The sequence below is a fragment of the Rhinatrema bivittatum genome, chromosome 7 (assembly GCF_901001135.1).
Source record: "Rhinatrema bivittatum chromosome 7, aRhiBiv1.1, whole genome shotgun sequence".
Classification (NCBI taxonomy): Eukaryota; Metazoa; Chordata; class Amphibia; order Gymnophiona; family Rhinatrematidae; genus Rhinatrema; species Rhinatrema bivittatum.
The window spans coordinates 179,485,035-179,508,176 of NC_042621.1; the positions used below are offsets into that span (position 1 = coordinate 179,485,035).

Below are 23,142 nucleotides of genomic sequence, written 5' to 3' on the forward strand. Positions count from 1 at the left end.
GTAGTACCAATTCTGAAGCTTTTTAAATATAGCTTTTCCACTATTTTTTTTTACTGATGAAGCTGAAAGTCAAGCAAATATTTTAGGGACACTCACAGTGCCTTTGTCATAACAGATTCATCTACAAATTCCCTGAGTTTTCACTTACAGTAAGTTTATTTTAAAAGCAAACAAAAAAGGTACAGGTTATTAAAACAGACGAATCACATTCTAAAGGCACACACACCGTACTTTCTCCTGTGCTACTATCGTTTCACACTAGATAAATGTCGTCCAATTAAACATTTTTGTATTTAATCTTTTCATCCTCAAGAGGGCACCAGCCTTTCAGAATAATCTTCAAAGATTTTCCTGAGCTGGTGGAGCAACAGCTCCTTCCTCTCCTGATCTCTGACCCCTGAACCGATTGGCTTGAGAAACATAAAAGCGAAAACAGCTTAAAGAAAGTGGCGCTGAAAGAAGAAGAGCAGGGGAACGGTACAAGCTGAATGAAACATATCAGACATGCTGGAGAGGACGCTGCACGATCACCTTCAACATCCTTCAGTCTGGTTAATTAGGTCGCTGTCACCCAAGAGTCCGAGCAGCAAATGGGAAAAAAAAAAACCACAGGCGTCGCATGGCTATGACAGCCCCACGTGCTAGCACAGCGGCTCATCGGCCACATGGCTCGTAAAAAAATGTAATTTCCACTGAAACTGGATTCTCTGTAGGTCCTTTCGAGATTTCGCGTTATTGCACTGCCCTTACCCGCCAGCGCAGAAATAAAACTGTTTCCACACTGCTGACAGCAGCTCAATCGGTGGCTCAAAGCCAGGATCATCACGCTTGAAGCGCCAGCCCCGAGAAAAGACTGTAACCTTTCTCTGCCTGCCAAAATCCTTGTCACGGACAATAACGGGATCCTATGAAGGAAAGGCGATGCAGCACTACCAGCGCGCGCAAAAGCAATATGAAGCAGACTTTTTAGAGATAATAGAAATTAAAATATTTGTTTGCACGCTGTCACTTGTGGCCGACCTGACATAATTAACCTAATACGACAATATCAAAATTCGTATACATGTTTTGACAATTCATAAGTTGGCCCAACAAAAACGCACTGACAACCTAGCAGGAAAAATTCAGTTCTTCAGGACCAAGCTGCATTCACTCAAACCAGGATAGCTCATGCAATCTCTAAAAACCGAAATATTTATTTTAAGAAGAAAGCAAAATAACATAAAAGAAGCTCACACATGCTAGATTTCCTATTGCCGAAGAATCTGCTCCATGTAACATGTGGAGGGGGGGGGGGGTCACTAAACAGAAAAAGTCCTGCAAACCAGTCCCCAGCGGGTAACACTGAAGGTGGTGACTTCCAGCATGTAACTGCGCCGAAGGGAGAAAAATCAGCCCTCCGCCCCAAGTGAGTTACCTCGGCTCTTGCTTCTCCTCCAGCTTGAGCTTCTTGGGCTGGGGCTCGGAGTCCACTGCCACCTTCATGCTGACACAAAACAAATTGTCCGTTCAGGAATTAGACTCCGTGTACCTCCTCGAGGTGCGGTGGGATTCCTCCTCCTCCTTCTCTATGGCCCTGCCCGCCAAAGTCGCTAGGCAACCGAAGGGGGCTTTCCCGCCAAAGGTGGCCATCAAGAAGGCCTGAAAGCGAGCAGCAAGCGCAAGCTATATATATATATATATATATTCTTAAACCCGCAGGAGTAAAAGAGGCGACATAAAAACTATTTTAAAAAGTTTATTCTTCAGAGTTTGGGGAGATCTCATTCTTATGTTAGCGGAGACATCTTTTGAATCCAATAATTCTTTTCGGTTTCGAAAGCTGTTTTTTTTCTCCTTTGCTTTACTTTGGAATGTTTCTGTAGCGAGGCAGTGTTAAGGACAGCCTGCGGGCGGGGTCCTTGCTGCCATCTTTGCCGCGGTCGCTCTGGGAGTGGGTGATGTGTCAGGTTGTGTGGAGGGAGCTCAGCTGGGCTTTCAGTTATCAGCCATCCGACGTCTTTACTTTTTATCTCTTGGTTTAGGTAAATAGTTTTAAAATTAAAGTGTTTTTGTGTGTCGTGAAAATAATACCTGCAGATGCACCGTAAACAAGCTTTGGAGTTTTCTCTTGAGTTTTAGGATAGCTCTTTGGCTTTATTTGCGAACGAAACGATTCTTGGGAAGTTAAGGAAACACGCTGAGCTCTCAAAGGCGAGATGAATTTATTTATATTAACTTCTGGAATGGAAACGGAAAAATATTTGTGATACAAAAAAGATTGTTGTCCTACAAAGTAAGGCGTGGCGACTTTTATTTTTTTATTTATTTTTAGTTTTTGATTTGGATATTTTGTGGGGAGTCAGTAGGGTATTTAATTATTTAACTTGGTTGCGTGTGTTTAGAAGTTTTGCTGTTGGTAGAGCTTAAAAGAGAAAGCTTCTAGATAGTATTTTTCAGGCGATGCAGATCCTGGTTTTTCTGTCCTGCCTATCATAACTGTCATTTAATTCTAAGCCTTATTTACTGATTTCATTCCTCCCCCTCCAATAACCACAAAATGGGGGAAAATGTTGTAGTAAATAAGCATTGTGTATTTTTAAAAGGAAACTACTTTTCTCCCCAAAATATAATCCTGAGTGTGTAATTTTCAAATGATGTATGGTAGAACTCTTGTTGAAAGGCCAGGTAGGTTTCTTTTCTGTAAAAATCCATGGTGAACAAAATCTTTTGCTACTTCATTAATCTGTGAATCAAATATCCCCCTATGCCAAATTGTCTTTTTGTTTTTCAGTTTGACAAATTCTGTTTGGATATTTCTGGATTCTCTTTTATGCACACAAAAAATTAGCAGAATAAAGGTTATGGTAATTAGTGATATAATGCTTCATTTCTCCTAGTTGACCAAAAGTGACCTAGTTTGTGGTCATTATCTACAGATGGGTCTGTGGAGGCTATGAGACGATCTGTTACAGCACAGAATCTCAGTAATAGGAGATCTGCATGTTTAGATAATTTAGAAGGCAGTCAGTATCATCATAAAGTTCTCTTTACTGTTTAATCTCATTCATGAGGCATTTTTTATAAACTTCCCCAATTTAGCTGCTTACTCCATTCTGGATGTAATTAAATCAGTGTGTTTGTTTGATCTCTATCACAATTCATACCGGCATCCCTCTGCCACAAGCAAAACGTGAAAACAACACAAACAGATGAAGAGTGAATTCACTGTAAGGAATTTAAAAAAAAAAAAAATTATTAAAGGTACACATCTTGTTCTCCAAAAAAGTAGTAAGATATAATAAATATTAACACAGAAAAGAAAGGGAACTTATGAATAAATATGTAATCAAGCAAAAAAAAAAAATTAGTTCACAATGTGCAGACTCTAGTACTAACATGTTAAGAGATTGTTTCAGTAAAAATTATTGTAAACATCAGCTTCCAAAACTTCTGCCCTTTTTGTAGGTTAAACAGTAGATAAAAGGAAGCATAAGAACGTAAGACTTGCCAGGCTGTGTTAGACCAAAGGTCCATAAAGCCAAGTATCCTGTTTCCAGCAATTTACAATTCAGGTCACAAGTACCTGGCAGGATCCTAGGGATAAATAATGGAGTTCAAGTCCTCCTTAATAATTGTTTATGGACTTTTCCTCCAGGAACTTGTCCATACCTTTTTTTAAATGCAGCTACACTATAGCTTTGACCACATCCTCTGGCAATGTATTCCAGAGCTTAAGAACATAAGAAATTGCCATGCTGGGTCAGATCAAGGGTCCATCAAGCCCAGCATCCCGTTTCCAACAGAGGCCAAAACCAGGCCACAAGAACCTGGCAATTACCCAAACACTAAGAAGAACCCATGCTACTGATGCAATAGCAGTGGCTATTCCCTAAGTATAATTGATTAACAGCCATTAATGGACTTAAGAACATAAGAAAATGCCATACTGGGTCAGACCAAGGGTCCATCAAGCCCAGCATCCTGTTTCCAACAGTGGCCAATCCAGGCCATAAGAACCTGGCAAGTACCCAAAAACTAAGTCTATTCCATGTAACCATTACTAATGGCAGTGGCTATTCTCTAAGTGAACTTAATAGCAGATAATGGACTTCTCCTCCAAGAACTTATCCAATCCTTTTTTAAACACAGCTATACTAACTGCACTAACCACATTCTCTGGCAACAAATTCCAGAGTTTAATTGTGCGTTGAGTAAAAAAGAACTTTCTCCGATTAGTTTTAAATGTGCCACATGCTAACTTCATGGAGTGCCCCCTAGTCTTTCTACTATCCGAAAGAGTAAATAACCGATTCGCATCTACCCGTTCTAGACCTCTCATGATTTTAAACACCTCTATCATATCCCCCCTCAGTCGTGTCTTCTCCAAGCTGAAAAGTCCTAACCTCTTTAGTCTTTCCTCATAGGGGAGTTGTTCCATTCCCCTTATCATTTTGATAGCCCTTCTCTGTACCTTCTCCATCGCAATTATATCTTTTTTGAGATGCGGCGACCAGAATTGTACACAGTATTCAAGGTGCGGTCTCACCATGGAGCGATACAGAGGCATTATGACATTTTCCGTTTTATTCACCATTCCTTTTCTAATAATTCCCAACATTCTGTTTGCTTTTTTGACTGCCGCAGCACACTGCACCGACAATTTCAATGTGTTATCCACTATGACACCTAGATCTCTTTCTTGGGTTGTAGCACCTAATATGGAACCCAACATTGTGTAATTATAGCATGGGTTATTTTTCCCTATATGCATCACCTTGCACTTATCCACATTAAATTTCATCTGCCATTTGGATGCCCAATTTTCCAGTCTCACAAGGTCTTCCTGCAATTTATCACAATCTGCTTGTGATTTAACTACTCTGAACAATTTTGTGTCATCTGCAAATTTGATTATCTCACTCGTCGTATTTCTTTCCAAATCATTTATAAATATATTGAAAAGTAATGTAATTGTTATAATATATCCTTCAAGAAAGATGGCCACTGTGTCCACTTCTTCACTAAATAACATTGGCGAAGGATGCCTCAACAAAAGGTTGAGGGGACCCAAATGGGGCCTTTTCGAACTCAAGGAACTTGGCCATTCATAGAAAGATAATTACAGATCAATCTCCTAGAATTGAGAGAAATCATATAATCAGAGTCTTAAAACATTGTTCTTCTATAAGGCTTATGAAGGATAGCAGTTTATGGTGATTTACATATATTGATTTGTCTGTTTGGATTTAGTTTATCAGGGGGGCGGGCCTGCGAAAGCTGGCAGCGATCGCACCACCACTGTGCTATCACTGCCGGCTTTCGCAAACCAATAGCACCACTATGAAAGGTGGTGCTATTGGCCGCATTACTGATGGTGAATAAGGCTCCTTATCTTTTTGCCGTCAGCGATGTCTTCGCGGTGTCTGGTCCAGTGCTGCCCCGACTCCTCCCCTTCTAGTGCGGACGCCACCCAGAACCCGCCCCCAATCCAGGTATTGCACGCGAAAAGGGACTTTTCGCATGCGATCCCTTTAGAAAATGATCCCCAATGTTCACTCACCTCTACCAAGGGAATAGCGTTCTCATTAAAACTGGCATCATGTAGCCATGTTCTCCGTGAAAAAGTGGGGAGATGCAAGGTCATGGACTATCTGTTGATGCGATTAAAGATATGAGAATTGGCATGCAAGCATCAAGCTGTCCTGTTAGCAGATCACCTTAGTAGAGTCTGTTTACCACATACATGGTCTGTACAGCAGTCAGTGGTTGCTTGATGTCCCCAATAACTGATTAGTTTTTCAATCAACCTATTTGTATCAGAGTGAAAGAGAAAACTGGAAAGGTTTTTTGCTTTATTTTTCTCTTTGAAATCAGATTTTTCTGCTAGATTAGAATGCAGATCTCGTGTATGTTTTTCAACCAGTTCCTTTGACAGCCAGAATGGTGCAAACTGTGCTTAAAGACCGAGCCTGCATGATCCTCTTATCTCCAGCATGGCCCCAGACAAGTTTGGTTCATGTGTTTTATACAACTGTCTAGCTTCCTTCCAATATTTCTTGGGTCAGATCCATCCTTGATAACTCGAAGAGGGACATCTATTTCATCCAAACCTTCCCTCCCTTAACTTGACAATTTGGATGTAAAATGTTCAATGATCGCTGAATTATTCTTACTCAGTGAGGTTTAAAACATAATAGTGTCAGCAAGAAAACCATTAACTAGAAGAGCATACAGTTTTAAATGGAAAAGGTTCTCCACTTGGTGACAACACATAGTAACGACGGCAGAAAAAGACCAAATAGTCTATCCGGTCTGCCCAGCAAGTTTCTTATGGTAGTAACTGAGCATGCAGGATACCCCCAAATATAATAACAACAATCAAAACCAAGCAACTGTCAAACCCATAACAAAATTACTGCTAGCAACATTTTTACTGGGTGAGCAGCCCTCTTAATAATTCAGACAATTCTGATGCTTGAACGTGCTTTGCTTTTAGATTTGGATGTGGAAGAATTTCTCCACTTTTTCCCTAGTGTGTCTGCGTATCAGTTCCCTAGACCAAAAAAGTTAGAGCCTAGCATTAGCTGTTATCTGAATCCAGTTCCCCTTTTCTCATTCAACAGCAGCATTACTCAACAGATGCTGCTGTTGCACGATAAAAGTTGAGATTTCCTCTTCCCTCAGTCTTAAATTTGTTCACATGTGAACCTAAAGAGTTACTGAACTATTTGTGCTCTTTCTCTTTGCTTCAGGATTTAGCACCTCCTCAGAAGGAGTATGTCTCCAGTCCATAGCAGCTTACCATGCTCAAATCAAGTATAAATTAATCTCCACTCATCCATTAGTTTCCAAGTTCATGAAATGGTTATGGTATACTAAATCTCCACCTGTAAACCATCTGTTCCATGGGACCTAAACATGGGTCCAGCACAGTTGATGAAGCCGTCTTTAGAACCATCGGAGTCAGCTTCACTCAAATTTCTATTATGGAAAGTAATTCCTTTTAGCAATCACACCAGCTTAGAAGAGTCAGCGAACTTCAGGCTTTGGTTCATTGTCTTCCTTTATATGCAGCTCTTCCATAAAAGAGTAGTGCTTAGCACTCACTTAGTTCCTACCGAAAGTAGTATGAGCTTTCCATAATAAGTTATTGTGTTACCTACATTCTTCCTGAGGCCACACATTCATATGTAGACTGTAAAAGGGCATTGACTTATTACAAAACATGAACTTGGCCACTTCACCAGGCTTTGCAACTGTTTGACTTTTACAAATTTAACAGATTGGGCATAGCAGTGGGAAAACGTGCATTGTTGAACTGGCTAGCAGACTGCATCGCACAATGCTATGCACTACAAGTTACAGACATCACAAAGCTCATCAAGTTAGAGCCATGGCTGCTTCAATTGCTGATGTTTGAGCCATGCCTCTCAAAGGCATCTGCAAAATTGAAATGTGGTAATCAGTATACACCTTTGCATCCCGTAACTGTCTGGACAGTCTCTTTCAAAAAGTGACAGTAGATTCAGATAAGCAGTTTTGTATAGCCTGTTCACCCAGTAGTCTTCTGTCCACAATGGGCGTCTGGGTTGCTTATTTAGTAAATGCTCCAGTGCAACCCTTGGCTTGAGACTCCTCACATGCATAGCCAATTCAGCCCTGCTTGTCAATGGGGAAAGCAAGTTTGCTTACTGTAAATGGTGTTCACCATAGACAGCAGTATGAATTAGCCATGCTACATACCTACTTGCCTCCCTGGAGAGTCAACTACCTAGCTAGATTTAGCTCTAAATTCAACTGAGGAGGCTCATGAGGCAACACCCACATAGGAATTCCCTCACATGCTCAGTAGAGCAAAAGCTGTACTAGCTGAGAGAGGTCACCCACATGTCATGGCTAATTAATCCTGCTGTCTATGGAGAACACCATTTCTGTTTTAAAGTTTGTTGAGGCTGCTTCCAATCTGTAACTACAAGGATCTTTTTTTTTCCTTGAAACTTTTAGATTACTGTTAATTTTTCATAAGCCTCAGCAACCTGCATTCCAAATGAAGGATTTCAAGTCAGTCCTGGATTTTAATTCTAATCTCTCATCATTGTGAAGTTGGTTGCCTTCTTTTGTCAGAACAAAATACAAGACTGCAAATTTCAACATGCTTAAGTTTGAGAGTTGAAACTCCTGTACTGGCTCATAGTATTCCTGACGGATGAGATTTAGTTGAGAAAAGTGTGCGTTATAATCAAATGATTCTTCAGTGAGATACCATGTAAGTGCACTAATCAATTTGTAGAGTTACAAAAGGTGGTATTTTGACAGTAAAGAAAACTGAAGTTCTCAGATGGGTACTGCAGGGATCAACAGTACCAACTTATCCTTGCACTACCCTGTCACTATACCTTAGCTCTTTTAACAGGCTTCCAAAGGAAGAGAGACATTGATTGTCTCCATTTTTGGCATTTTATTTCAGTGACTGCCAATAAAAAATGCCACTTGCTATGGTGTTTTGTAGTGTTGCGGTCACCAGTGATTATATGTTAATATTTGTACTATCTCTTCTAGACAATGATCCACAGTCTTTTCCTTATAAATTGCTCTGGTGATATATTCTTGGAAAAGCATTGGAAGAGCGTTGTGAGTCGATCTGTCTGTGATTACTTCTTTGAAGCTCAGGATAAAGCTGTCGATATTGAGAATGTGCCACCTGTTATCTCAACACCTCACCACTACCTCATCAGTGTTCATAGGGAGAAGATGTTTTTCGTGGCTGTCATCCAGACTGAAGTGACTCCTCTTTTTGTAATTGAATTTCTTCACAGAGTAGCAGACACATTCCAGGTTGGTGGTAACTAAATCCTTTCATTTCAGAATTTCACCACATTTGTCACCTCTAAAAGGTGTCACTCAAGTAGTGAGAAATCTAACCATTTAGAGATGAACAGCAACCTCAAGATACCTATGTGGGAGTGGGTTCAGCAAAGTATGATCCAATTAACTTAAGTAAAGATTATCTATGTAAATTGCAAACATGAATAATTATTTTTGATTGTATTAGCTTAATCAGAAATGGAAAGCGCAAATGTATATGCTTCTTGACTTTATTAGCCAAGGTTCTTATAGCAATGCCTCTCTGTAACTAGATTTTTGCCCACATTTACATACATAGGTAGTATTTTCCATACGTGTTTAAGTAAACATGAATGTCACATAGACCAAATGTTTAAATACTTTGAGGCCAATATTTAAAGCTAGCCGGCTATAAATATTAGCTGGATAAGACTTATCCAGCTAACTTACACGGGAGATTCACTAGCACAGCAATGCCGCTAAATATACCCAAATAAGCATTAAAGTTACCCGAATAAGAGCAGTTAGACATGGATAAGTTAGACATGCGCCACAGCAGTTCTAAACTTAGCCGGATAAGCTTATTCGGGTAACTTTAATGCTTATTTGGGTATATTTAATGGCATTTCTGTGCTAGTGAATATCCCGTGTAAGTTAGCTGGATAAGTTAATTGGATAAGGCTGAATTTCACTACTTACCTGGCTAAGTTAACAGGATAAGTAGCACTTCCCAGTTACACCCACTGCCCACCTACTGATTATCCAGCTAAGTGTTATAGCCAGATATTCAGCAGCAGCAGCCACTTAGCCAACTAAATCGGACCTATCCAGCTAAGTAGTGTTTGAATATGGACCCCTTTTATGTCCAAAAAATATATATTGAAATTTTATAACTAGATATATTTAAAGATGCTACTTCATAAATATGTATTCCTTCTGGTATATTGTTTGTGTTGCTCTTTGTTAGGATTACTTTGGAGAGTGTTCTGAAACTTCAATTAAGGATAATGTGGTTATAGTGTACGAGCTTCTAGAAGAAATGTTAGACAATGGCTTTCCTCTGGCAACAGAATCGAACATCCTCAAAGAGCTGATTAAGCCGCCCACAATTCTGCGTTCTGTAGTCAATTCACTCACAGGTAGGCTGAAGAAATGCAACCTAGACAATTTGCTTTTATCACTGGTTTTATTGGATACAGATATTGCACATAGTGATGGTGTTACTATGTAGTATATGCTGTTGCACATAATGCTGAGTTAAAGATATGTATAAATGCTGCAAAACTTGTTGAACAGAGATATATTAAAGATCTGTATATATAAGGATTGCTCAAAGGAGAACTTTCATGCTTTTTTGTTAAAACACATTTCTGGTCCATTATCCCCATACACATTTTTAAAACAGCACTTTAAAACAGCTCAAAGGAAAGCAATGTCAAAATGCCCATACCCACAGGTCAATTTAAGGGGTCAATTCAACTAATATGAGACTGGAAAAGAGATGCTGAAGAATAACTGTTGGGGAAACTTGATTGAACAGAGGCTTCATGGCAGGCAGATTGGGAGATAATGTGCACATAAGGCATTTGGGGCTGGTCACAACTTACAATATTCTTGAACAATCTGTTTTCTGACATGCTAATTCATCATGGCAAAGAAAAGGACAAGATGCCAAAAATAGTTCCCCACACTTCAATTGCAAGCCTGCCTCATTTGCATACTCTCTCTAAACTTTCTTGCCCCACAATTATAGAATTTAATGGGAAAAACTGCAGTGTACTCAAACATACAAGACCGATTATTACATTCAGGGAAAAACATAACGAATGGCGTAGCAAGTTGCAGTGCATGAGAACAAATGTAATACCAGTACACAAGTGTGGGAACAAGTAGGAAGCAGAAAACTACAAACTGTTAATTTAATATCAGTCGTGGGTAAGGTAGTAAAAGCATAACTGAAGGATAGAATAATGGATTACAGAATCATAGACAACATGGTTTCAAAGGGGGGAAAATACTGTCAATCTTTGATTTCTTTGAAATGTCCAGAGGGATACAATAGTTGTGGTCTATCTGAATTTCAGTAAAGTCTTTCTTTTGGCATTGTTCCACGAAAAAAAAAAACTAGTGAACAAGGTAGCCAGTTTGAGAGTTGGAACAAAAATTAGTTGAACAACAGAATTCAGAGTATTAGTGAAGGGAAATTTTACAATGGGGTATCACAAGGATCAGTGTGTAAGGTTCAGTGTTTATAAATGTCATTGTTGAAGGCATCAGAAGGGAAAGTGTGCCTCTTTGCAAATGATCAGTTCACTTAATCCCAAGAGAACAAATAACTTGAATGTTAAAAATATTTTAAAAACATAAGAAATTGCCCTACTGGCTCAGACCAAGGGTCCATCAAGCTCAGCATCCTGTTTTCAACAGAGGCCAATCCAGGCTACAAGTACCTGGCAAGTACCCAAACACTAAGTAAATCCCATGCTATTGATGCCAGTAATACCAGTGGCTATTCTCTAAGTCAGCTTGATTGATAGCAGTAAATGGACTTCTCCTCCAAGAACTTAGCCAATCCTTTTTTAAACACAGCTACACTAACTGCACTAACCACATCCTCTGGCAACAAATTCCAGAGCATAATTATGTGTTGAGTGAGAGAGAATTTTCTCCAATTAGTTTAAATATGCTACTTGCTAACTTCATGGAGTGTCCCCCTATTTCTATTATCCGAAAGAGTAAATAACCGATTCACATCTAAGATCATGAGAGGTCTTGAACAAATAAAGACCTCTATCATACCCCCCCCCCCCCCTCAGCTGTCTCTTCTCCAAGCTGAAGAGCCCTAACCTCTTTAGCTTTTCCTCATTGCTGTTCCATCCCCTTTATCATTTTGGTCACCCTTCTCTGTACCTTCTCCATTGCAACTATATCTTTTTTATTTTATTTTTTTTAAGTTTTTATATACCACTGATAAGATTAAAATAATCCATCTAAGTGGTTTACAGTAGCACATACATAATAATTGAGATTATATATAAAAGACATCAGGAGAGATTTAAAAATGTAAATTAAAAGTAAATAAAGCAGGGTCATATAAAATAGACAACTACATAAAACCATGATTAAAATTAAAATTCATTAAGATAAGGACCAGAAGAGAGAGTAGGCATTTGGGAATTAGTTATCTGGTGTTATAGGCAATTGTACAGAGGTGAGTTTTTAAGGCCTTTTTGAATTCTTTGGTGTTGAGATGCAGCGACAAAAATTGTACACAGCACTCAAGGTACGGTCTCACTATGAAGCAATACGGAGGCATTATGACATTTTCTGTCTTATTCACCATTCCCTTCTTAATAATTCCTAACATTCTGTTTGTTTTTTTGACTACTGCGGCACACTGAGCAGACAATTTCAATGTATTATCCACTATGATGCCTAGATCTCTTTCCTGGGTTGTAACCCTAATATGGAACCTAACATCGTGTAACTGCAACATGGGTTATTTTTCCCTATATGCATAACCCTTGCCCTTGTCCACCTTAAATTTCATCTACCATTTGGATGCCCGATCTGCCAGTCTCGCAAGGTCCTTCTGCAATTTATCACATTCCGTTTGTGATTTAACTATTCTGAATAATTTTGTATCATCTGCAAATTTGATAACCTCTCGTATTCCTTTCTGGATCATTTATAAATATATTGAAAAGCACTGGTCCAAGTACAGATCGCAGAGGCCCTCCACTGTTTACCCTTTTCCACTGAGAAAATTGACCATTTAATCCTACTCTCTGTTTCCTGTCTTTTAACCAGTTTGTAATCCACGAAAGGTCACTGCCACCTGTGTCATGACTTTTTACTTTTCCTATAAGCCTCTCATGAGGCACTTTGTCAAACACCTTCTGAAAATCCAAATGCATTACATCTACCAGTTCACCTTTACCACATGTCTATTAACCCCTTAAAAAATGTCAAAGATTTGTGCTGAAAGATTTGCCTTGGGTAAATCCATGCTGACTGTGTTAAATTAAACCATGTCTTTCTACGATATATGCACTGTGATTTTGATCTTTAGAATAGTTGCTACTATTTTTCACGGCACTGAAGTCAGGCTCACTAGTCTATAGTTTCCTGGATTGCCCCTGGAGCCCTTTTTAAATATGTTTTATGTAGGACTATCAATGTCAAAATATTAGATTATACTGATCTATGTCATCTGTGCAGATTAGGTCCTCTTGGATTTTGTTAACTTTTATGCTGTGACAAAGCAGTGTTCAATCTAGTCAAAATCAATATTGTAATCAAAATATCATGACCACTTACTTAGCTGTGTAGTTAACTCCATAGGGTCCTCTGATTTGAGCTTGCAAAATGACCACTGTTCATTGTAAAACAAAAACAGTTATAATTTTACAAGCACCATCATAGGACATGGCAGAGTTATCTACACAGCTAAGTGGTCATGATTTTTTTATTATAATGTTGATTTTGACTAGATTGAACACTTGCTTTGTCACAGCATAAAATATAACAAAATCAAAGATGGCCTTCTCTGCACAAATAACACAGATCAGTGTGATCTAGTGTTTGGAAATTGATAGCATTCAACTTATGTAGGACTATTAAAAAAAATATTTTTTTATTTGTTCAGTTGGGATTTTGTGATTTACTTTGTTTTGTCCCAAGTGGTGGTAAAAGTTTTGAGGCTATTTTCAATAGGCTTGTTTGCAGATTATATTTGTAAACGTAGACATGCCAGGGGGAGTAAATAAGATGATTTTAAAACATTGGGATAACAGTCAAAGGTAGAACAACTATGTTTTGTTTAAAAAAAAAAAAAAAAAAAAAAGGCAAAATCCATGCATTTAGGATGCAGAAATCCAAAGACCAAATATCTTTTTGAAGATAAAGAACTAGTAGTTAACAAATAGAAAAGAGGCTTGAGGGTCATTATTTCTGATACTCGGGCTAGCCAGTCAGTGTGACAAAACAGTTGGGAAAGCTAATAGCAAAGTTGGGTACACTTACAGGCCTATTCGTGAAAATGCAGTACTATGATGATGAGCGTTATTAGTGAATAGTCCCCATTAAAACTAATGGGAGCTATAGTACAATAATGTGTGTTATGTGTTGCGGAGCCTGGCCGCGACCGGCCAGTCCCCCCTACCTCCGGTGTTCCCCCGATGCGGCGGGCCGTGGGCACTGGGCCGCGCGGCTCAAGCAACGTCTCCTTCCCGGCTAGAGTCGGGGCCTCCCTTGACGCACTTGTGCGCGCGGGAGGCCCCACCTCTTAAAGGGGCCACGGTGGGAGTGGGAGATTCAAGCCGGCCCCAGAAGATGGCGTCTGCTTCAGAGGGATATTTAAACCCTGCAGCCGCTCCCTCTCATTGCCTTCGCAACAGGGTCCTTCTGTTGCTCTCGGGCTGTGCTGCTTTGTGCCGAGTTCCTTTTGCCTCTGTGCCTGTGCTCCAGTGCCTCTGTCTTCCAGTGCCTCCAAAGTTCCTTCCTCCGTCCCTGGACTCATTCCTTGGCTTGATCTCCTGGCTCAACCTCGGCTTATCTCCTCGTCTTCGCTTGTCTGCTGCCCATCCTGACCCTGAGGCCTGTATCTTCGTCCTGCATCTTCCCTGCCTGCCCCGGATCCTCTGCCTGGACTCCATTCCGCTTCTTCTTGACGATCGGTTCCTATCTTGCTGGGTGAACACTCTGAGTACCCGCTCCTCGGGGGCTCTCCCGCATTCATAGGCTATCCGCTCCTCGGAGGGCCGTCCTGCCTGATTCCTTGGAACCAGTCCTCATGAGTCCTCCTCTTTGCCTACGCCACCTCCCGGAGACGAGTTCCATTGAGGGTTGCCCCTCAACAGTCATCACCTCTCGCTCCGGCTCATGGGTCCACATCCCCAACAGTTTGCAAAGGCCATGGACCCGGTGGACTTGTCTAGCCCTCAGGCCATTCTGGGCCTGGCTCAACGACTACTGCAGCAGCAGCAATCCTTGGAAACTCTGTCCACAGTAGAACGCCTGGTAACTCGCCTGGATTCCGCCTCTGGACATGGGGCAGCCGCCCCTCCCCCAGCGTGTCCAGTAGCTTCAACCCCCAGATCCATATGCCTGCTCCACCTCGATTTTTCCGGAGAATCCAAAAAGTGCCGAGGGTTCCTGAATCACTGCTTCATAAGATTCTCTCTGCAAGAACAGCAGTTCCCTACAAACCGAGTCAAGACGTCCTTCAACATCTCCTTACTGGATGGTAAAACCCTGGCCTGGGCATCTCCGCTTTGGGAGCGAGGCGATTCCATTCTGGGAGATCTGCCTCTGTTCTTCCGGACATTCCGTCAAGTATTCGACGAACCGGGCTGCCAGTCTACTGCCACCTCTGAACTGCTTAACCTTCGCCAAGGCTCACGCACCCTGGCCGACTTCACGGTAGAATTTCATACCTTGGCGTCTGAACTGGAATGGCGTGAAGACAGCCTGCGTGACATCTTCCTGGAGGGATTATCCCCCCATATAAAGGATGAGTTAGCCGCATGGGAGCTCCCGGACGACCTCGAGGCACTCATTGAACTGGCAGGTCGGATCGATCAACGATTACAGCAACTTGCTAAGGAATTTAAGCCAGCCCGTTGCTCCGTTTCCTTGGCTCCAACTTTTTCTCGGCCAGTGGTTGCTCCAACAGCTTCTGGGGCTTCGCCGGAATGTAGGGAGGAGCCTATGCAGCTAGGCCGCAGCCGCCTGACAACTGAAGAGAAACAGCATCGACGGAGACTCTGCTTATGTCTCTACTGCGGTGGCAAAGGACGTCTGTTGGCCCAATGTCCTCAATGTCTGGGAAATGCTCGGGCCTAGGTGTCACAAGGGGGCTGACCCTAGGCTGTATCAATCCTGCTCCTCCATGTATGGTTCCTGATACATTGCAATTCTCCGGGGGTTCCTTTACAACACTAGCTCTTGTTGACTCTGGTTCCGGTGGGAACTTCATCCTATCCGAGCTAGTCCACCAATTGCAACTACCCATGATATCCCATACACCACCGTTGTGGATTTCGTCCATCCAAGGAGACCCTTTCCCGGGATGGGTCACTCTTCGCACTGCTCCAGTAAAACTTCGAACCGGGGTCCTCCACAAGGAGGAGTTGTCCTTCTTGATTCTCAAAGTCTATTCATACCATGGTCCTAAGGCTTCCTTGGCTACAAAAGCATTCACCCACTATTGATTGGAAAACCCTGCAGATTACAGCCTGGGGGGGACGGACTGCTTTTCTACCTGCCTTCAAACTAGACCTCGACCACAGTTGGTGTTAGCCAACACCATCCTGCTGTTAAGGCCTCAGTACAGTAGCTTCGCCGATGTGTTCTCCAAAGAGGAGGCAGAGACCCTTCCGGAGCATCGGTCCTTCGACTACGCCATTGACCTACTACCCGGTACAGTACCGCCCCGTGGACGGGTGTATCCGTTGTCCCTACCCGAGAAGCAGGCAATGTCTAAGTATATAAAGGAAAACCTTGACCGGGGTTTTATTCGCCCTTCTCCAGCAGGGGCAGGCTTCTTCTTTGTAGCCATGAAGGATGGTTCTTTAAGACCCTGTATTGATTACAGGGGACTCAACGCAATCACTCGAAGGGATCATTATCTGCTTCCTTTGATTCCTGAGCTACTGGACTGCCTCCATGGAGCCAAGGTATTTTCTAAATTGGACATTCGTGGGGCCTACAATCTGGTCCGAATAAGACCTGGAGACGAGTAGAAGACGGCGTTTAATACACGCGATGGCCATTACGAATATCTCGTAATGTCATTTGGACTATGCAACGCGCTCGCAGTGTTCCAAAATTTAATGAACGATATATTCTGGGATATGCTACACAAGGGGGTAATTGTCTACCTTGATGATGTTCTAATTTATTCCAAGGACTTGAGGACACATCGCATGGATGTTGATTGGGTCCTCCAACGTCTAAGAGAACACAGTCTATTCGCTAAATTAGAAAAATGCCTCTTTGAACAGGAATCCTTGCCGTTTTTAGGCTTCATTGTATCCACCACAGGCATTCGCATGGACCCGGACAAGTTAACCAGCATTCAGGAGTGGCCGCAACCGGTGGGACTTTGTTCATTGCAAAGGTTTCTTGGCTTTGCCAACTTCTATAGGAATTTCATTCCCCACTATTCAGGCATAGCAGCACCCCTAACGGCACTAACTAAGAGGGGAGCTAATACTAAACAGTGGCCAAATGAAGCCATCCACGCCTTCAATGAATTGAAGAGGGCATTTCTACAAGAACCATATCTTCACCACCCCGATCCAGCTCGTCCATTCATCGTGGAGGTGGATGCCTCGGACTTCGCAGTAGTGGCGGTACTCAGCCAATACTCTCCTCAAGGGACTCTCCTGCCCTGCTCTTTCTTCTCCCGCAAATTTTCCTCTGCGGAGAAGAATTATGGAATTGGAGACAAGGAGCTGTTGGCCATTAAGATGGCTTTTGAAGAATGGAGACAATGGCTAGAGGGGACATAACATCCCGTGACTGTATACATCAACCATAAGAACCTTGAGTTCCTCAGTAAGGCCCAACGTTTAAATCCGCGCCAGGCCCGGTGGTCGCTCTTCTTCAGTCGATTCGTATTACGTTACCATCCTGCGGTTAAGAACGCGCGGGCAGATGCACTTTCCAGGCTGCACGAGGCTGAAGATGCACCGGAAACAACCCACTATATCTTGGATCCTGCCAAAGTCCAACTAGCGGCTACCAACACTATACCACAAGGGAAGACGGTAGTTCCCCTTCGCCAACGACCAAAAGTACTGGCTTGGGCACACAACTCCCTTACTACTGGACACCCAGGCAGAGCTCGAACTCTGAAACTATTATCCCGATATTACTGGTGGCCTTGGGTGGCTCAAGACGTAAATTCCTTCATGGATTCCTGCCCGACGTGTGCACAACAGAAGCCCTTGACTGGTCGACCTTGGGGGTTACTCCAGCCTCTCCCGGCCCCTCGGGAACCTTGGACGTACATCTCTACGGATTTTGTGGTTGACCTACCTACTTCTTCTGGCAATCACGTGATCTGGGTCGTGATCGACAGATTTTCTAAGATGGTGCACTTCATTCCCTTACCAAAGTTACCATCAGCCCCAGAGTAGGCACGACTCTTCACGTTGCACATATTTTGACTGCATGGCCTTCCCCCTACATATCACATCTGATCGTGGCCCCCAGTTTGCGGCCAAGTACTGATGCGCTCTGTACAGGAAGTTTGGAGTACACTTGTATTTCACCACTGCTTTCCACCCACAGGGAAACGGACAAGCCGAGCGACTGAACCAGGGACCTTTCTTCGTTCCTTTGTAGGAAGCTGCCTCAAAATACGGAAACCTTGGGTGACAATCTCAGAGAGCAAGACAAGCACAGGTAAGCCAGACGTACCCCCAGTTAAGACACCTATAGTTACCGGGTGTCTGTGTTTCTCGGTTGACGACACTGGCGGTCTCCAGCTACAATTTACGTCAACTAGTTCAAGTTAATCAAGATATCCAAACATGATTATACCCACTATTGCTTTTCGAGGAGAATACTGAAGAGCAGAACTTCCTGCACAGGTATATGTAGTGCTGATGTCTACCCGACAGATGGATTCTATATCCCGTCCCGTGGGCGGGATACTGAGTCCATCTGTCTACACTAAGGAAAACAAAATTATCAGGTAAGTAATTTCTCCATTTGTGTGCAATGTGCATTTAATATGTCTGATACAAATACGGACTTTGCCAAAATGGGGATGTACCTGGAGGAAGAACTGGAAGACTGGGAGAAAAATGGGTGAGGTGGAACAACACTGGACCAAATTAAAAGGAGCTATTACAAAGGCAACAAATCTATATGTTAAAGTAAAGAAGGGTGCGGTAATCCAAAAGAGTTATATGTGATGGGGGGTGAAGGGCTGTTGTGCATGAAGCAAGAGCGGGATCTTGGGGTGATAGTGTCTAGCGATCTGAAGATGGTGAAGCAATGTGACAAGGCGATAGCTAAAGCCAGAAGAATGCTGGGCTGCATAGAGGAATAACCAGTAAAAAAAAAAAAAAAAAGGTGATAATCCCCTTGTACAAGTCATTGGTAAGGCCTCAACTGGAGTACTGTGTTCAGTTCTGGAGACCGTATCTCAAAAGGGACAGAGACAGGATGGAGGCGGTCCAGAGAAGGGCGACCAAAATGGTGGGGGGTCTCCATCAAATGACTTATGAGGAGAGGTTGAAGGATCCAAATACGTATACCCTGGAGGAGAGGAAGTGCAGGAGACATATGATACAGACCTTCAGATATGAAAGATTTTAATGATGCACAATCGACAAACCGTTTCCGTTGGAAAGAAATCAGTAAAACTAGGGATCACATAACGAAATTCCAGGGAGGATGACTCAGAACCAACGTTAGGAAATATTTCTTCATGGAGAGGGTGGTGGATGCCTGGAATGCCCTTCCAGAGGAGTTGGTGTAGACAAAAACCATGAAAGATTTAAAAGGGACATGGGATAAACATTGTGGATTCCTAAAGGCTAGAGGATGGAAATGAAGAAAAGAGTGCATGGGGTAACTTGCTGGTGTGGTGGTTACTACCTTAAAAAATACGCCTTCATAATGTTGTTGCAACTCCATTATTGCTCTCTGCTTCAATGGCAGGGGGAAAGAGGAAAAGGGGAATTAGATTCAGACAGCAACCAACAAGGACATTGAATTTTACGATCTGGTAACAAAAAAAAAAAAAAAGCATGGGGGTAACTTGCTGAAGCAGCTGTAATTACCCTTAACCAATAAGCCTGATACTTTTTGATGCAACTCCAATATTGCTCTCTGCTTCAACAGCAAGAGGTAATGGGCATTGAACTCAGACAGCAACCAATAAGGGCCCTGGCTTTGACGGTTTAGGAAACTGATAAGTATTGGGGTGACCTGTATGGCGCAGCAGATGCTACCATAAGATTTCTGGGCAGACTGGATGGACCATTTGGCTTTTTTCCGCTTTCACGTCTATGTTTCTGTATTTCACCCTGCTATCGGTGGAAAACACTGTTTTTCGGATAAGCAAACTTGGTTTTCTCTATGCAAAATTAAGCATGTACTCAGTTCCTTGGTTGAGGTTGGTGCCGAGACTCCCATAAGATGGTGAATCCTTTATGTATACTTTTTCATTATACAGATACATCAAATATAAAGTGAAAGGTCAAGTTAATTACATAACCACAAAGTAATTACATCACAAAGAAAAATTATATACATCAGTATAAATCCCATAGATGGGAGAGACCAAGTTAGAAAACTAGGTAATAACAAAAAAGTAGAAAGAAAACTGACAAAAATAGTAGCTCCCACCCTACAAGTATATGCTGACTTCGGTGAGAAGGACATAACCTTCACCGCTTGGAGCACTAAGATTCTCCAGCTTCTTGGCATCTAGAAAAATGTCACTGAGAGATTCATAGAAAACACAGCTTGCATTAGATAATTTTAACAAGTATTTACAAGGAAATCAAACTTCAGTTGAGATCCCTAACAGAATGGCTTCTTCCCTCATAGCCAGAAATGTGATTTTTGGTGTTGTTTTTCTGTGCAAGTCAGGATAAATTCGGAGTTTGTGTCCTATGAAAAAGGCATTAAGATTCTGAAAACAAAGGTAACAAAGCAGGTGGCTCTGTTCCCCCTCACCGACTTTGGACTTCTCCAATAGATTGGCAGAGCCAAGCTGTCAGTAGTGAAGTAACTGCCACCATCATCCATCTCAACCTCAAATTTCTTCCTGGAGGAGATGAAAAATGCCTTATTAATCAGAGGGCGACCCTCTTCTGGAACTTTCAAAAGCACATAGTTAACTCTTACATTTTCAGGAGAAGGCAAAGGAACCTTAGGAAAGTTCAACACACACAAATTCAAATACTTGACACCAGTACACAGGTTCTGCATGCTACAGGAAATCATGTTCCTATCCTGAATCAAATTTGCTTGTACAATTAATATTTGAACTATAGAGTATTATGTCAATCCTACCAGCCTATGAAACAAGCTTATCCTGTTATTCATTCAAGAATGAATATCTAATGTAATAAATGCTGCTGAGGCAATAGACTGCCCAGTCATATTCCTCCCTGATGCTTTTTTGGCCTTGAAAACCTTGGAGCTAGTTTTCTGCAGGCAGGTGAAGACTAAAACTGTGAAGGATTTCAAAGGGGCATAGGATAAACACTGTGGATCCCTAAAAGGCTAGAGGATGGGAATAAAAAAGCTAAACCAGCACAGAGCGGCAGTTATTACCCTTAAGAGAAACATGGGTGTAACCTGCATGGAGCGTCAGTTACTACCTTGGAAAGCTTGCTGGGCAGATGGACCATTTTGGTCTTTTTCTGCCGTCATTACTATGTTACTATGTTATAATGTTAATGGACACATTCAGATGGCTGTTACTGCTGTACTCTCAGGGCAGCTCTTCAGAAAATGCATTTGCATGCATTCTGAGCTCTAGAGGGCTCGCCAAACATACTTATAATATTGACCTCATCAGTACTTAAAAACACAAGGCATCACTGGTTTTAGGAGCCCCTTGTCATCATGTCATGATAGAGCTACATTCGCCTCTGTCTGTCTTGGTTACATTATAAACCTCTCTTCTGTGTAATCCTTTTGCATATAAGTGGAACCTGTTATGCCATTGTTTTTCTTCCCTCTTCTCATTTCTCGTAACTACCCAGTAATGCAATAATATTTCTGAAAGGCTGGTGTCATCTAGTTCAAACATGCATTCCTTGGAGATGGAGATGCCCCCTGTTGGAAGAGTAGTGGTATGTGCTGCAGCCTTTTCTGCTTTTCATAAGCTTTTTATGTTACCTGAGGCATTCTGCATGATTCTCTTTTTTTTTCTCTCTCTTTCAGTCTCTTTCTTACATGCTGCTGTTCTTCCAGCAGGAAGAAAAGAAGGAAGTCCCCTGTAGGGAGGCAGAAAACCCCTAACCCCTTCTTCCCTTTCTGGGAAGGAAGAAAAAAATTACCAAAATTATTTATTTTTATGTCCTGTTTATTTTTATGAATAGATTAGTGATGTGAGAGCATGAATAATGTGGTGGAGTGTGAATGCATGTGTATGGTGTAGGTCCTGGTAATGTGGTGATTGTGATGTATTAAAGTTTGGGATAGGAAGGCGTATGTAGTTAGCAAGTTGAGATGCTTACCAGATATATAGGGATTGCCATAGCAACTTTTGTTTTTTATGCTTTTAAATTCACATGGATGAAATCATCATAGAAAGGGAATCTATCACCTAAGTATCTATTTATCCACAAGATCAAAAAAAAACACATAACAGAAAGCCAATAGACCTTAAATTACAAAACAAAAAGTCAAAATCAAACACTCCGGAACCAAGATGGTGGCATGACACTGGCTGTGTTTAGATGCTCCAGAATTTTTTTTCATTTACCTCAAAATGCCTTCCAAACGTAAAGACAAGGTTTGGGTCCCACCCCTCCTTCCCAAGCAGCAGCTTATTTCATCTTACATACCTACCTGAGCAGCACTAATTGGGACTGAAGGCTCCTTTGCAAGTAAGGGTGAGGGAGCACCCAACCTACCAGGAGAGGTATTGCTCAGTCCCGAGGATCTTCGGCTTCCTCCTGCAGAGAAGACCACCTATTCCACCTCCTCTGGTGGCGCAAAATGACGTTTTGTCGATTCTTCCGTTGGCGGGGGCCCTAGGTAGAGCGGCATCCAAGCAGTGCTTTCCATCAATTTTGTCCGGTGAAGCCGGTGGGTAGAGTTTTCTGACACAGTTGTCTCCTTCAGTGATTTTGGCTCAGGGAGAGCCTTTGCCATCATCTGTACCGGTGTCAATTGGCAGTTCAGGGCTGATTTTGCGGGCCCCCTCTAGTGAGTCCTCCTCCTTGTCTGATAAGCAGGCACTAGTAACATTGGACGCAATATGGGATCTTTTAGAAGGCCTTGGCAGATCCCTTAAGGGTTCTAATAAAATTGACCTTCTAAATTTGAGTCTTTGAATTCAGGGGAAGCTAGCTAACGCTGAAAATAAGATCTAGGACTTGCAGAATTCTGCTGCTAGATTGCTATCTGGTTCAAAAAGATATGACCATATTTCTCCTTTTCTTGCCAATCTACACTGGCTCCCGATTAGAGCTAGAATCAAATATAAGTCCCTAATATTCATTTATAAATTGATAAATAATGCAAACACTCCATGGGTGGGCTCTAGATTACATATTTACACTCCAAGAAGAACATTGAGATCACAAAATAGAGGTCTGTTGGAAGTTCCAT

At 42.0% G+C, this 23,142-nt stretch overlaps 2 protein-coding genes across 6 annotated transcripts in view; one reads left to right on the forward strand and one right to left on the reverse strand.

Moving 5' to 3' along the window:
* ADK (adenosine kinase) overlaps window positions 1-1,592 on the reverse strand; it is a 1,085,903-nt gene extending 1,084,311 nt beyond the window's left edge. Inside the window, exon 1 of one of the 4 annotated variants that reach the window (XM_029609562.1) lies at window positions 1,418-1,592. In XM_029609562.1, coding sequence (XP_029465422.1) covers window positions 1,418-1,485 — 68 coding nt within the window. In that variant the 5' untranslated portion in view covers window positions 1,486-1,592. The remainder of the gene's footprint in view (window positions 1-1,417) is intronic. The other 3 variants (XM_029609558.1, XM_029609563.1, XM_029609561.1) reach the window with 3 other exon arrangements.
* Window positions 1,593-1,868: 276 nt separating this feature from the next.
* Window positions 1,869-23,142, forward strand: part of AP3M1 (adaptor related protein complex 3 subunit mu 1) — a 50,285-nt gene continuing 29,011 nt past the window's right edge. The window contains exons 1-3 of one of the 2 annotated variants that reach the window (XM_029609556.1): window positions 1,869-2,024; window positions 8,542-8,817; window positions 9,794-9,965. In XM_029609556.1, coding sequence (XP_029465416.1) covers window positions 8,545-8,817; window positions 9,794-9,965 — 445 coding nt within the window. In that variant the 5' untranslated portion in view covers window positions 1,869-2,024; window positions 8,542-8,544. Of the gene's footprint in view, window positions 2,025-2,081; window positions 2,276-8,541; window positions 8,818-9,793; window positions 9,966-23,142 lie in introns of those variants that run through there. The other variant, XM_029609557.1, reaches the window with a different exon arrangement.